Source organism: Balaenoptera borealis (genome assembly GCF_965194805.1).
Source record: "Balaenoptera borealis genome assembly, chromosome: 15".
Taxonomy (NCBI): Eukaryota; Metazoa; Chordata; class Mammalia; order Artiodactyla; family Balaenopteridae; genus Balaenoptera; species Balaenoptera borealis.
The window spans coordinates 86,086,020-86,100,077 of NC_138871.1; the positions used below are offsets into that span (position 1 = coordinate 86,086,020).

Sequence of the window (14,058 nt, forward strand, 5' to 3'; positions counted from 1 at the left end):
AGGCAGAGGTGAAAGTGGGATGAAAAATGGAAGGTTGGCTGAAAGTCTTCCAAGGCCATCTAAACCCCCTCCTCCTTTTGTTCCCTAGAACATCTTTGGGGAAATGTTCAAGCCCAGTGATTCCCAGTTCTTTGTTACCAATAAAATGGAAGCTAGATGTAATCGAGTTGTCATGGGGTAGAATACTAAAAATAAAGTTTGGTAATGAATTGCTACATAGTTTCTAGCATATAACTTGGAAGAAGTTGAAAGAATCAATGACGTTGTTCTATCAAAACAGCTTCCAATTCCATCTACTTCTTTGTGTGAGTGAGGTTTCTTGGCACTTAAATCTATTCAAACAAAAATACCGGGATTAAAATTCATGCTGAACTCTGGCTCGTTCTATACAAAAGTAACATTCATCCATGGATACTTAAAATAATTGAAAATATCATTAAGAAATGTATTTCCTGTAAAATATTATTTAATGTTTATAAAAATGTTTAAAGGATTTAAACATGAAGAAGGATTTGTGATAACTGGAAACAAAAATGTTTATAATTTCAATATATATATGTGCATATATATATGTTCTTTTGCAGAAAGGCATAATAGGGTAATAAATAAATGATTTTAAAATGCAAACGTAAATTACATTAGGACAAAATTTTGTGGGAGAAGTAGAGTAGAAATACTAGTTCAGGGAGAAAAAGAAACTGTGAAATTTTTGACTTCTAAAGAAGAAATGGTTCTTGTATTTTAAATATGGGTAATCACAGCTATCAAATTGCACCGATACTCCAGGAGACACACTTAAGAGAGTAGTGCAATGAATTTGTGTGAAAATTTATTTTGCAAACTTATACCAAAAATTTAAGTGACAACTAAAAACTGTGTGAGCACATAGATGGTTTTTCAAAATCCTTTAAGGAGGTTATACCAAAAAAGAATTTGGAGATTATAATTCTTAAACTGTGTGATGTTTTACCTCTTCAGATCATGTTCAGGTTATCAGTTGCTATGTAAGGAATCACCCCAAACTGATTGGCAAAAACTGCAACAATTATATATATTTTTTATATATATGTATATATTTTATAAATATTTTTATCACAGTCCTGGGATTGACTAGCTCAGCCAGGTGTTCCTACTTAGGGTCCCCATGCAGTTGTGGTCAGATGGTGGCAGGGCTGGAGGCCTCTCAAAGGCTTTCTTGCGCACAGGTCTGATGGGTGACATGGTGTCAGCTGGGGTGGCAGCTGTGGGTGCAACCCCTACACAGGCTCTCTCTCTGCAGCTTGGGCTTCCTCACAAAATGGCAGCTACACACCCAGGGTGAATGTCCTGAGACGGAGAGAGAGAGAGTATCAGGCAGAAGGTATATCACCTCTTATGACCTGGCCCTGGAATTCACAGAGCTCCTCCCCCGTCGCATTCACAAAGTCCAGCCCAGGCTCACGGCCAGGAGGCAGACTCCACCTCTTGTTGCAGGAGTGACAAAGTTCTAGAAGAGCACGTGGGTCCAGAAATGTTTTTGCAGTCATTTTCGGAAAATACAAACTGTCACGGATCACCACAGGGACAAGGAAGACAAATAAATCTTCTCCTATGATTCCATCACGGCAGAAAAACTGATGGAAAAAGAGCTCTGTTACATGCTGGTTGCGTCCAGCCTGATTTTAGAGAGCCGTTCATCTCCCAGGGCAGGAGACTTACAGGGAGCATGATGGAGCTGAAAGGATCGCTCGCTTTGCTTCTAGTGAGACTGAGACCTAGTTAGTGCACGTGCTTGCCCACACCTCCCGGGGCTGGGGGGCACCAGCACCAAGGGTCGAATGCTTGCAGCCCCATCTTCTCCCACGGGCTGCCCAGAAGCTCTGTGTTCCACGCAGCGCCTGTGAGGATTAGTCTGGGGCAAGAAACTGTCTTGGTTGAAAATATTTGAAATCAAGTAGATATTTTCCCTTAACATTGAAGCCTTCAACATACTTTTGGTGTGTAATTGCCTCCATTTTTTCCCCCCCAGAATGATTTTCTTCGTTGGGAAATGTCAGTTAAAATTTACACCCTTACTGTAGTGAAAAAGATGTAAAAAATAGAAATGGCTTTCTTTTCAGACATTGTCACTATTTCTCTCTTGCATATGGCTTCCAGTAAGAGTTGTTTTTTTTTCTTTTTTTCCTCCTATTTCACTGATGGTTTGGCTATGGAATCTCAGAAAACTTGGGCTCTTGCCTATAACTAAGAATGTAAAGGCCTTACACAGAAAATGTTGAAGTGTATAAGAATCAATATATACTATTTTTAGATTGCATATCAACATAAAACTTAGAATTCAAGTCCCTTGTCTTTATCTAGATGCCACACAAAAGCTACCCCCTTCCTGGGTATAAAGGTGTGGAAATGGCCCAAGGGCCACTTTCAACATTTCCAGAACTTTGGTCCTTTTATCTACTTCAACCGATCACTTGGACTTGAAGGGTGTCACTTTCAATGGTGAGATTGAAGAACACTATCAATTGTGTATAATATGTTTCCAGTAATTAAAATACATATGATAGCTGGGCAGGGGGAAGGAAGAACTGAATTTTATCCTTGGCTGTTATACCTTGCCATTCCATTTATCAATAGAATAATCATCTCAAGTCCAAAATATTTAATAGTATGGTTTCCTATCTCTGTCTATCTATCTATCTATCTATCTATCTAGTCTTTTAGATATGCCAAAATTATCCCTCCCATTGTAGAAGTGAAAATATTATTTACCTCACTTCAAGGTTCTGCTTATAGCCAGGTATTGAATCAGGTGGGAATAATATTTGGGAAAAGTAAAATGATCCAATGAGTTATGATGCTCTACGATATGTAGTTACTTAATATGCTATTTTTTCTTGAGTTCAAAAAACCAAGTTAATTGTGGTCTTGTTAATAAGTTTAAAATGTATTGGATGCAACTAAAAAATACACATGTGGTCCATTGACATCTAGACATCTTATCAGCTGGAGGAAATGCCAGCATAGTTCCTAAATTGAAAGTTTTAGTGACACAGCAAGATAGACTGGAGGAGTCACACGGCCAAAATTATCACTGCCATTTCCACCAAATGTTTCCAAAGACCTTCTAAAATGGTGCCTGTGGTAGGAAGTTGGCCATTTCCTCCTTGTGGGACCTCTGGATTCCAGCTCCTGCTCAGACGGTGTGTCCTCTCCACTGTCAGCGGCAGCAAAGGAATCAGGACCCCCAGGCTGGCCCTGATCCTACCCCACCCCCCAAGCCAACATTCTTAATAAAAAGACCTTGCAGCCACCCTCCAAGATGGCCCCAGGGACCCCGCCTTCTGCTGTTCACACCCACACCCTGCTGGTCCCCCCTCTTTGTACCCGGGTTGGTCTGTGTGACCGAAGGTGGTGGTCCGTCACTGCCGAGATTTGGTGAGTCAAGGCTGCAGCTTCTGTCTTGGACGTTCTCTCCCTGCCTCGCCCTGGGGAAAGCCAGCTGCCCTGTTGTGAGCAGTCCTACGGAGAGGCCCCGGGGTCTCTGGCCAAAAGCCGGTGAGGAACAGAGGCAACCACACAAGGGAGTCTGGAAGCTGATTCTCCAGCGTTGTCAGCCTTGAGTCAAGAGTCTTGGTCCAGAGCCACCGAACAAAGCCACTCCTGATTCCCGACCCTCAGAAACCGTACAAGGTGAGAAACACTTGCTGTCTTAAGCTGCTAAGTTTTGGGGGGCTTACTTATGCAGCAATATAGGACCAATATATCATTAAAATTCTATTTTATTTATTTTTTGCCGTTTATTAATTTATTTTTAAATTTTTATTTCATATTGGAGTGTAGTTGATTAACAACGTTGTGTTAGTTTCAGGTGTACAGCAAAGTGATTCAGTTATACGTATACATGTATTTATTCTTTTTCAAATTCTTTTCCCATTTATGTTATTACAGAATATTGAGTCGAGTTCCCTGTGCTATACAGTAGGTCCTTGTTGGTTATCTATTTTACATATAGTAGTGTGTACATGTGAATCTCAAACTCCCAATCTATCCCTCTCCCCCATCCTTCCCCCCGCAGTAACCATATGTTCATTCTCTAAGTCTATGAGTCTGTTTCTCTTTTGTTAATAAGTTCATTTGTATCATTTTTTAAGATTCCACATATAATTGATATCATATGATATTTGTCTTTGTCTGGCTTACTTCACTTAGTATGATCATCTCTAGGTCTATCCATGTTGCTGAAAATGGCATTATTTCATTTTTTTCTATGGCTGAGTAATATTCTATTGTGTGTGTGTGTGTGTATATATATATATATATATATATATATCTCACATCTTCTTTATCCCTTCATCTGTCGATGGACACTTAGGTTGCTTCCACGTCTTGGCTATTGTAAACAGCACTGCAGTGAACATCGGGGTGCGTGTACCCTTTCGAACCAAGAGCTGGTGAGCCATTGGAGTTTCTCCTCTGAGCAGTACCGGCTCCACATTGTACAGGGAGGTTGAGGGGTTGGGCCCAGTGGACCAGCCAGAGTCCAGGCAGGAACTTCCACAGAGAGAATACAATTGTCAACCCAGGGTCAAGTGTTAACTAGGTAACCGAAAAAGCAAAAAAAGAACTCTAAGGAGGTAGCAGGGAGGTAGTGACTGCAGGAAGCATGTCCCTCCCTGGCTAAGGGCACGGGGAGGAAGGCTGGAATGGCTGGAATGGTTAAGACCCAGAAGCCTTGAGGAGGGCACGCTGCTCACCGGCGCAGGGGAGGGTCCCCGGGGTCCCAGGGAGGGGAGTGCTTGGAAATCTGCACACTGGACCCAGGGTATGCGTGCTGCAACTAAGAGTTCGCATGCCACAACTAAGGAGCCCACATGCCGCAACTAAGACCCAGCGCAACTAACTAACTAACTAAATAAAATTAAAAAAAAATAATGCCAAATCTATTAAGCTGGAGCATCTATTATTTCATACTTTTGCATTGTGATTTTGGGATAGATTCCTAGGAGTGGGATGGCAGGGTCAAAGTGTAAATGCATATATAATTTTGCTAGATATCATCCAATTCCTCTGCATAGGGGTTGTACCACTTTATTATCAACAATGTACAGGATTTGTCAACACAGTACGTGACCACTTTTGGACTTTTGTCCATCTGCTAGGTGAGAACTGATATCTCATGTCGTATCCATGTGCACTTATTATGAATGAAGCTGACTATCTTCGTATGTTTAAAGGCCACTCTATTACTTCATCTGTGAACTCTTTGTCTTGTGTTGTTGAACTTTTTCTTCTCAAATTTTAGGACGGATATATGTGTGGCCTGCCAGCTTGACTAAAGGCTTGTCTACTATTTAGACATGTCTAATGTTCAAGTTCAAGTTGCTTGCTCACTCCCCTCCATTGCCACGACCCTCAGTAAAGTCTGTCCTGTGTTGGATCTTCTCATTCTATCCTCTGTGTCTCCGGCCTTGATTTCATATTTGTGGTATCTTTATCTCTTTGTGCTACGTTCTGGGATATTTCCTCAGATCTATCTCCCACATAACATAAAATTTACCATCTTAACTACATTTAAGTGTATAGTTCAGTGGTACTAAGTACATTCATATTGTTGTGCAACCATCACCACCATCCATCTTCAGAACTCTTTTCATCTTGCAAAATGGAAACTTTATACCCATTAAACAATAACTCCCTCTTTTCCCCTCCCCCAAGCCTCTGGCACCCACCCTCCTTACTTTCTGTCTCTATGATTTTGATTACTCTAAGTACTGCACATAAATGGAATCATACAGCATTTGTCTTTCTGTGACTGGCTTATTTCACTTAGCATGATGTCCTCAAGATTCACCCATGTTGTAGCATGTGTCAGAACTTCCTTCCTTCTTAAGGCTGAATAACATTCCTTTGTATGTATAGACCACATTTTGCCTTCTCTTCATCTGTTGATGGACACGTGGGTTGCTTCCACATTTTAGCTGTTGTAAATAATGCTGCTCTGAATACAGGCATGCAATATCTCTTTGAGACCTTGCTTCAATTTTTTGGGGTGTATACCCAGAAGTGGAATTGCCGGAACGTACAGTAGTTCTATTGTTTAGTTTTGGAGGAGCTGCCATACTGTTTTTCACAGCAGCTGTATCATTTACATTCTCACCAACAGTGCATAAGAATTCCAACTTCTCTACATCTTCCCCAATACTTGCTCTTTTCGGGGGCGGGGGGCGGGTTTGGTGCATTTTTTTTTTTTGATAGCAGCCATCCTAATGGATGTGAAATGATAGCTCACTGTGATTCTGATTTGAATTTCCCTAATGATTAGTGATACTGATCATCTTTTCAAGGTTTATTGGCTATTCATATATTTTCTTTGGACAAATGTCTATCCAAGTCCTTTGCCCATTTTTGAATTGGGCTGTTTTTGCTGTTGTTGTTGCTGTTGTTGAGTTTCGGGAGCCTTTTATATATTTTGGATATTAATCCCTTTTATATATTTTGGATATTAATCCCTTAGCAGATATATGACTTGCAAATATTTTCTCCCATTCCATAGGTTGCTTTTTCACTCCTTTGACAGCCTCCATTGATACACAAAGTTTTAAATTTTCATGAAGTCCAATTTGTCTATTTTTATTTTATTTTATTTTTGCCTGTGCCTTTGGTGTCATGTCCAAGAAATCATTGCTACATCCAGTTTTGTGAAGCTTATGCCATATGTTTTCTTCTAAGAGTTTTATAGTTTTAGCTCTTATGTTTATCGTCTTTAGTGCATTTTGAGTTAATTTTTGTATATGGTGTTAGGTAAGGGTCCAACTTCGTTCTTTTGCATATGGCTATCCAATTTCCGCAGCACCGTTTGTTGTAAAGCCTGTCCTTTCCCTATTGAATGGTCTTGGCATCCTTGTTGATCATTTGACCACATATGTGAGAGTTTATTTCTGGGTTCTCTAGCCTATGCCATTGATCATTATGCCTGTGCTCATGCCAATACCACACTGTTTTGATGACTGGAGCTTTATAGTGTTTTGAAATCAGGAACTGTAAGTTCTCCAACTTTGTTCTTCTTTCTCAAGATTGTTTTAGCTTAAGGGTCCCTTAAGATTCCATATGAATTTTAGGATGGATTTTTCTTTTTCTGCAAAAAACACCATTGTGATTTGTCAGGGATTGCCTCAATCTGTAGATTGCTTTAGGTGGTATTGTCATTTTAACAATATTAAGTTCTCCAATTCATGAGCATGGGATATCTTTCCATTTTTTAATGTCTTCTTTAATTTCTTCAGCAATATTTTGTACTTTTAATTGTACTAGTCTTTTGCCTCCTTGGTTATGTTAATTCCTAAGTATTTATTCTTTTTTGATGTTACTGTAAATGGAATTGTTTTCTTAATTTCCTTTTCAGATTGTTCATTGTTAGTGTATAGAAATGCTCCAGTGGTTTATCATCTGGGTTTTAACTTTTGCATTGTTTTCAATTTCAATAACTATATCTTGGGATTGTCTTATGTTTTCAATTAGTTCTTTGATTTCTTTAATCATTTTAGTCACTTTCATCCTTTATAGTTCTCTTGTTCCTAATCTTTCTCTTCATTCTATCTACTGATTCTTTCTCACATGGTAAATTGTTTTCCAGTGGTTTAAAAATTTTTTAAATTGTAAACTTACTTTCAGCAAGACATTAAATATGAGAATTTCGTGCGGTCTGTATGGAGGGCTTTTCTCTCCAGAGAAGTTTTGTATTTGCTACTGCCAAACACCCCAGAAGCATCACCAGCCAGGATCCATTTTTATGTTAATTTATCAGCATTAGAATTTCTGAAACTAACTGGGTAGTATATATTTGAACCCCCATTCCCCATGAGGGCAGATCTACGGCTATGAATTTTCAAGGGCGATATTTCTTTCCCCGCCTGCGCTCAGGCTGACAGACAGACTTTCTTGCCATCTTCCTGGGTTAGTGAGTAATATTTTTTTTTAGTCTATACCTTAGCTGAGATTGCAGGCCTTCAAGGGTTCTGCGTGGTGGTCTCGGTTGCCATGTCCTGCTTCACATGGTTCAAAACCTTGTTTTCCATTCCTATTGGGCCCATGCCCCTAACTTGCTGAGCCTGGCACCCTCACCCAGGACGGCCACAGATGTGTGCACGCCCCTCACTCTGAATCAGCTCGCTCCACGTGTCCTCTGCAGGGTTCCCTGATGTTCTTGTGACCTCAGGATGGTACCCCTCAGAGTGCCTATGTCAGTAGTTGGCACTGAACACAACACCTGCTGCTAAGCTTCTCAGCAGATCTTGCTGCCTCTGTCCCAAATTATCTTTATGATGAAATAGAAGGACATTCAAAGCCTTGTCAGAACCATCTCCAGAAGGACACTCAGAGCCTGGAGGCGCTTCTCCACCAGCAGAGAGCTACAGAAAGGGAAGGGTGGGCGGTGAGTCAGGCTATCTGACTATTTGGGTGGTCCTGGAGCTGTGTGCCCACACTGTGGAGAGCGAGCCTCATAAATAATGATCCTTGAATTTTTTTTAAAAAGCTCCACGGTACAGCTTTTTATTAACAAGAATGCTATTTCCTATTAAATTCAGAAGCCCCTTCTCCATTCCAGTAAAACACTGGGCTGAGTTGCTCTGTCCACTGACTGCTGTGTACCCTTGTTCACTCAGGTCACATCTCTGAGTCCAGTTTCTGTAGGATTGAGAGACCACATGTCTGCCCAGCTCTGAGGATTTATCCATGGCTTTGAGGACTAAAAGTAAATGCAATCTGACCCGCACATTTATTGTTTGAGGTCAGCGTGACCTTGATTCCAAAATTAGGTAAGAACTGCATAAGATACCACAGCTCAATTTCATTCTCAAAAATTCCAAGTAAAATGTTGCCTAACAGAACCCAACAGTGTCTCTAAAAAGTAATAATACATCATGTTCAGGTAGGATTTAGTGCAGAAATGTAAAGGTAGTTACCATCAGAAAAATTAGTGTCATACATTAGAGAAATTATATCAATAAATACAGTAAAACTATTTTACCAAATTCACCCCCAAATTATGATTTAAAATTCTCAAAATAAAAAACCCGTAACAGTTGAAGGGTTCTTCCTAAAACTGATAAAGACTATATATTACAGCAAAATCCTAGAGCCAGGTCACACATAACAGACAGAGTTTGACCTGTTCTCATTAAGGTCTGGAATAAGACAAGGATGTCCACCCTCACTCACCCCTATTCCTTTAACGTAACATAGGAGGTCCTGGCTAAGGTTATTAAGCAATTCAGAAACAATAAAATTAAATTAAACAGAAACTTGAGGAAAGAGATGGGAAAACGTTCCGGCTTTCCTTGGACTTCACATTTCTTTTTTCTCCACAATCTGGAGAGCCTCTTTGAGGCCCGGGATCATATCTGATACTTTTATTAAAATCCGGGACAGCACCTACTGCAGAGTTGGTGGTAGGTACTAGTTTGCAAAAGGGGATCGTATCCAAGTTATGAAGTAGTAAACATGAAATAAGAGTCCCATGTGGAAACGACTGTACACATGCTAGAGAAGTAGGCTTTCATGACATCATCATTCATTTTCAAAAGCTTGTGTCTCCCCGGTGATTTCTCCCCTTACTCTCCCGCTGATTAACTCGGGGTTCCAAGCCCCCAAGCCCCGGGCCCCAAAGACCCCGCTCGCGAACTGCCTTCCTCGCGCCGGCCAGCAGGTGGCGCTCGGCCTCCACCGGCCGGACCCCGAAGGGCCGCCCGGGCTCCGCCGCGAAAAGTCCCCTCCGAAGGGTGCCTCTTTTCCTTGACGCTGCTGCTACTCTAGGTCGTCGTCCAAAACTTGCAAACGGTCCCCCGCTCCCGGTGACAGTGCAGCTGTCGAAAGGCCCCGCCCCGGCCACACAGCTTCCCCCGCAAAGCCAGGGAGCCCGTGCACGAGACCCTCCGCCCGGGTCAGATCCCCTCGCCATCCGAGCCGACCCCACGAGGGTCACCGAGGCTGGGGGCGACCCGGGGCTGGCGTCTGCGCAGTCCCCCCGCCTCCCCGCCCAGAGGAAAGGACGGGGGTGGGCAGCGACCTGTCCTCCCTCCTCCCGCCCTTGCCCCACCCGGGTCCAGCCCCACGCAGGGTGGCCTGTCGTGCAGGGCGCCGGAGGGGCTGACGACAGGTCAGGCGACAGGCCTGAAGGGAGGCGTGGGTCGGGTGACCGGCTGCGCCCAGGTGCCACAGCCAGAGCCTGCTTCCCTGGGGGTATGATTATCAACAACAACGACGGCCCTGGTACTGTGCCCGGATCAAAGGACGGGCCCACCTGCGGACTAGGATGAGGTCCAGGACGGGGATGATGGGCAGGAAGCGGGTGGTGTCCAGAGCTGCCCTGGCCGGCTGCAGGGCCCCAGCCCAGGAGGAAGGAGGCTCCAGGGCCGGGACCGCTGCTGAGGATGCGGGAACGTGGCAGGGTTCGAGCTGAGATCCCCAGGCTGCCTCTCCCCCCATCCTCCACCCCTACCCCGCGCTCACCGCTCACTGGTGATGGATTCCGTGTCAGAGCCGGAAACACCGCAGCCGCCAGGTCAGACTCGGTGGCGCCACCCAGCACCTGCTCGGCTGGGCCTGAGAAAGTGGCCACAGGTGAGACACCTATCCTCGCCCGCCTGTCCTCCAGCGTCCTTCTCCAGTTCCGGTCCTCCCCGGACCGGGCTTCCAGAACCTCCCCCGCTCCCCTCACACCCCTGCGGGAGTGTCTTCCAATTTGAGAATATAAATATACGTACACATATGAATTTTAAACACGTATCTATACTAACTATATACTTCAAAGCCGGGTCCAAAGGTTGCCACGTGAGGGCTGCGGGGGAAACAGCCGGCTGATACTCCGCTCTCCGTCCTCGCCCGGGCAGTCCGGCGGCGCAGTCAAGGGTGAAGGGCGGTTTAATAGCCACCTGTCTTGGAACGTGGGCCCCGTCCTTCTCGGCACAGGGGCAGCACGCAGAGGCTGGCGCTCAGGGCCGGTTACAGCGGAATTCCCGGGGCAAAGGGTCATAAGGAGGAGAGAGGGGCACTGAGGGTTTTTTTTTGCCCTTCCTCTAAATCTTAAAATCATGTTCTGAATTGTATGGAGGCTTTTGTCTTCTGATTCACAGCAGTTTCATTTACTCCAGAAGTGTCTTGACATCTCCAGACAGGTAGGCCTCCAGAGTCCACGTTTATTTGAATGGTCTAAACTCTCAGGAGTTACCACCACAGCAATTCCTTGGTTTGAAACCCAACCCCAAAGCATAGAACCAATTTTTCCTTGACGGACTAAGAGAAACTTCTGGGTTTATAGACTTCCCAGCCCCTGTCAGCTCTCCTAAAAAGCAGCAGCAGCCCTTTGCCCCTAAGCGATAGCCCTGACCACACATCCGATAAGGCATTTCTCGGCACACAGGTTCCAACACTTAGGGGGTGACAGAAGGGATGAAGGAGGAGGGGTTAAATAAAATGGCGCGATAGAGACAGAAAGAGAATCTTAAAAATCATTCAGATTCAGGTATTGACTTCAGACATGTTTATTATAATCTTATACAGTCTACATAAATTTGAACTTGTATTTATTTGGGTTCAGTTATATAACATAGCATAATAAAAATCAAAGCACTGGTCCTCTGAAATAAAGCAGGCAATCACCATTCAATAAACACACTTGATTTATTTTGTATAAAAGGGTTAAGTTTACAACTAAACTTTTATAAAAAGTTTAGCATGAATAAGTACATCATTACACTTTGTATGCAGAAATATACATTTCTGCCACTGTACAAGAAAACTCTAATTAAAGAGTTCACAAGGTTTCACTCAATATATATATAATTATATATAAATATATACACAGCATTCAGTAGGCTTGCGTCAAAAAGGTAATTTCTGACCGAAAGACTTCATTTAAGTAACTGAATACTGGATCCTTCTGGGTCACGCTCCACCTTTGAAAAAAGGCAAAGTCTGCTTAAATTGGGCAATTCCTTGTGATTTTAACGTTGTCGCTCCCCATGGTGGGAATAGTATATAAAGAAAACCTTCCAACTGCAGAAAGGGCATTTAAAAGTCTTTTTCATAAATAACTAATACCACAGTCCATGTCAGAAAACACCCTGGGGAAGTTGATCATTCTTAGTTTTCCTTCCATTTTTAAAAAAAGGTCCCTTTGACTTGTCCTCCTTGGGAAAGGGTTGAAAAGTGAGTTCAGCGCCTTAAAAGAGCCTGTGGGGTTGTTGTTGTTATTGTGCAAAGGAGACAAAAAGTCAGCGCCTGCAAAAGACTGGGAGAGAAGGGGGTGTTAGGAGATTTCAACCTAAGGGCAGAGGCGGCAGACTGGTGCCAGGAGGAAGCCGCAGTCTGAACACTTAACCAAACACTCAAACATTGGGCAAACCCCGGCGTCCAGATGTAACACACACACTCGGCCTGGACAGCGCAAATTCAACATTAAAAATAGCAGAGACTCGGGGGAAAAGCTTCCCAACGCCATCTCCTATTTGGATCTCCAACGGCAGTGCTCACAGGCGCCAGTCTGCTTCTTGTAACAATTATTTGATTGAAAACAGCCCTTTCGTTAACAGATAGGGAAGTCGGAATCCCACATCACAGGGTCTGAAGCACAGGGCAGCAATGCTCGGGTTAGCTGAATCCCAGCGGGCCGCAGTTTTTGGGAAGGAGGATCCCTATGGAATTTGCGGCGATAAGATTAATTATATGGAGGTTAGTACCTCATAGTACCAGAGCGATAGCAGAAAACAGCCGGAGTATGTTACATGCCCACAGAAGCCAGTACACATTTGTCTCCACCACCTTCAGAGTAAGTTACTGGCATCACTTTTTTTTATTTTTTAAGGAAAATGTCGTGGGATTTTGAGTAGCAGGAGCTAGAGGCCCCTTCATGTCTAGAGTACGTGTAAACAATGTACTACGTGTAATACAACGAAGTACACATTCATTTACCAAGCCAAAAATTTTACAGATACCCAAGTACACACGCGCGCGCGCGAACACACACTCCAAGCGCCAGTTCAACGCGAGGCACAAGCAAACACTCACCATTTATTCAGCCACAGAGCGCTTTGCTGTCATTTGACATTAACTCAGAAGGGAATTCAGAAGCCTGCGAGAAAGGAGATAAGAGGCACAACGTTAGACAATCTTAAGGAAAAAGGGCCTTTTTTAGAACAGCTTTTTTTTAAACAGCAAGTTCCATTAAATACGTTAATGCTACATTCAGACTCAAAGACAGATGCATTAACAGGTCAGAACTTACCAGTAATTTCACGCACGACTCAATCTACACCATATTTGTAAATAATAATAATAAAGTTATTAGCTCATCTGTAAATCACCGACTACGGCCGTCCGTCTGGACAATGGCTCTGCCAGGGGCAGCCCAGGCATCGCTGGGGGTGCGCGGCAGCGAGCGGGGCATCGGGAGCAGGTCTTACCTGAAAGGACAGGATGCTGATGTCCGTGTTTAGGGTGGTGAGCGGCGTCCTGGACGCCTGGCTCTGCCCGGGCCGCTGGTGGTGCAGGCTGACAATAGTGGGGTGCGAGTCCAGGGCGATCTGCAGGTCCAAGATGTAGTCGATGACGTGCTGCAGGATTTCCATCTTGCTCACCTTCTTGTTCTGGGGGATGCTGGGCACCAGCTCCTTGAGCTTGGAGTAGCAGTCGTTCATGTTATACAGTAGGCTCATCGGGTCGTCCACCGGGGTTTTGCTCCGGGAGATGCCCAGGCTGTGGTCCGAAAGGCTGTTTTTTCTAACGGACCTCACTGGACTGAAGGCTTTCATGCTGATCGCGGGGAATGAGAGACCGGGAGGAGGGAGCGGGCTGCCCCGGGGCTCAGTCCGCCGCCGCCGCCGCCGCCGCCGCCGCCGCGCCGCCTGCGGAACTACCTGCCCTCGGCACCGGGCTCGGCTCAGAATGAAGCTGAGAGCCCGGCCCGGCGGCTTTTATTAGGGCTCGCCGGGGCAACATGATCCGGCTTCTCTGCGTCCCCATTGGTGGAAGGCGGCGTGTCCATCAGGCCTGGCGGGCTCCCTCATTGGCGGGCTCAGGCGC

The 14,058-nt window shown here is 44.3% G+C and overlaps 1 protein-coding gene across 1 annotated transcript; it reads right to left on the reverse strand.

Moving 5' to 3' along the window:
* Window positions 1-11,503: 11,503 nt before the first annotated feature.
* Window positions 11,504-13,925, reverse strand: ID2 (inhibitor of DNA binding 2). Its single transcript, XM_082357147.1, has 3 exons — window positions 13,440-13,925; window positions 13,045-13,108; window positions 11,504-12,268 (listed from the first exon to the last, which is right to left on the reverse strand). Exons 1-2 carry the CDS (start codon window positions 13,785-13,787, stop codon window positions 13,052-13,054), a joined length of 405 nt encoding a protein of 134 aa, XP_082213273.1. The 5' UTR covers window positions 13,788-13,925; the 3' UTR covers window positions 11,504-12,268; window positions 13,045-13,051.
* Window positions 13,926-14,058: the final 133 nt, after the last annotated feature.

Excerpts from the sequence above, each read along its gene's own strand:
- ID2 (XM_082357147.1), bottom strand. The coding sequence starts at position 13,787 with ATGAAAGCCTTCAGTCCAGTGAGGTCCGTTAGAAAAAACAGCCTTTCG. Across the intron at positions 13,109-13,439 it reads TCAGCATCCTGTCCTTTCAG|GCTTCTGAATTCCCTTCTGA; the intron begins GTAAGACCTGCT and ends CCTTTCTCGCAG.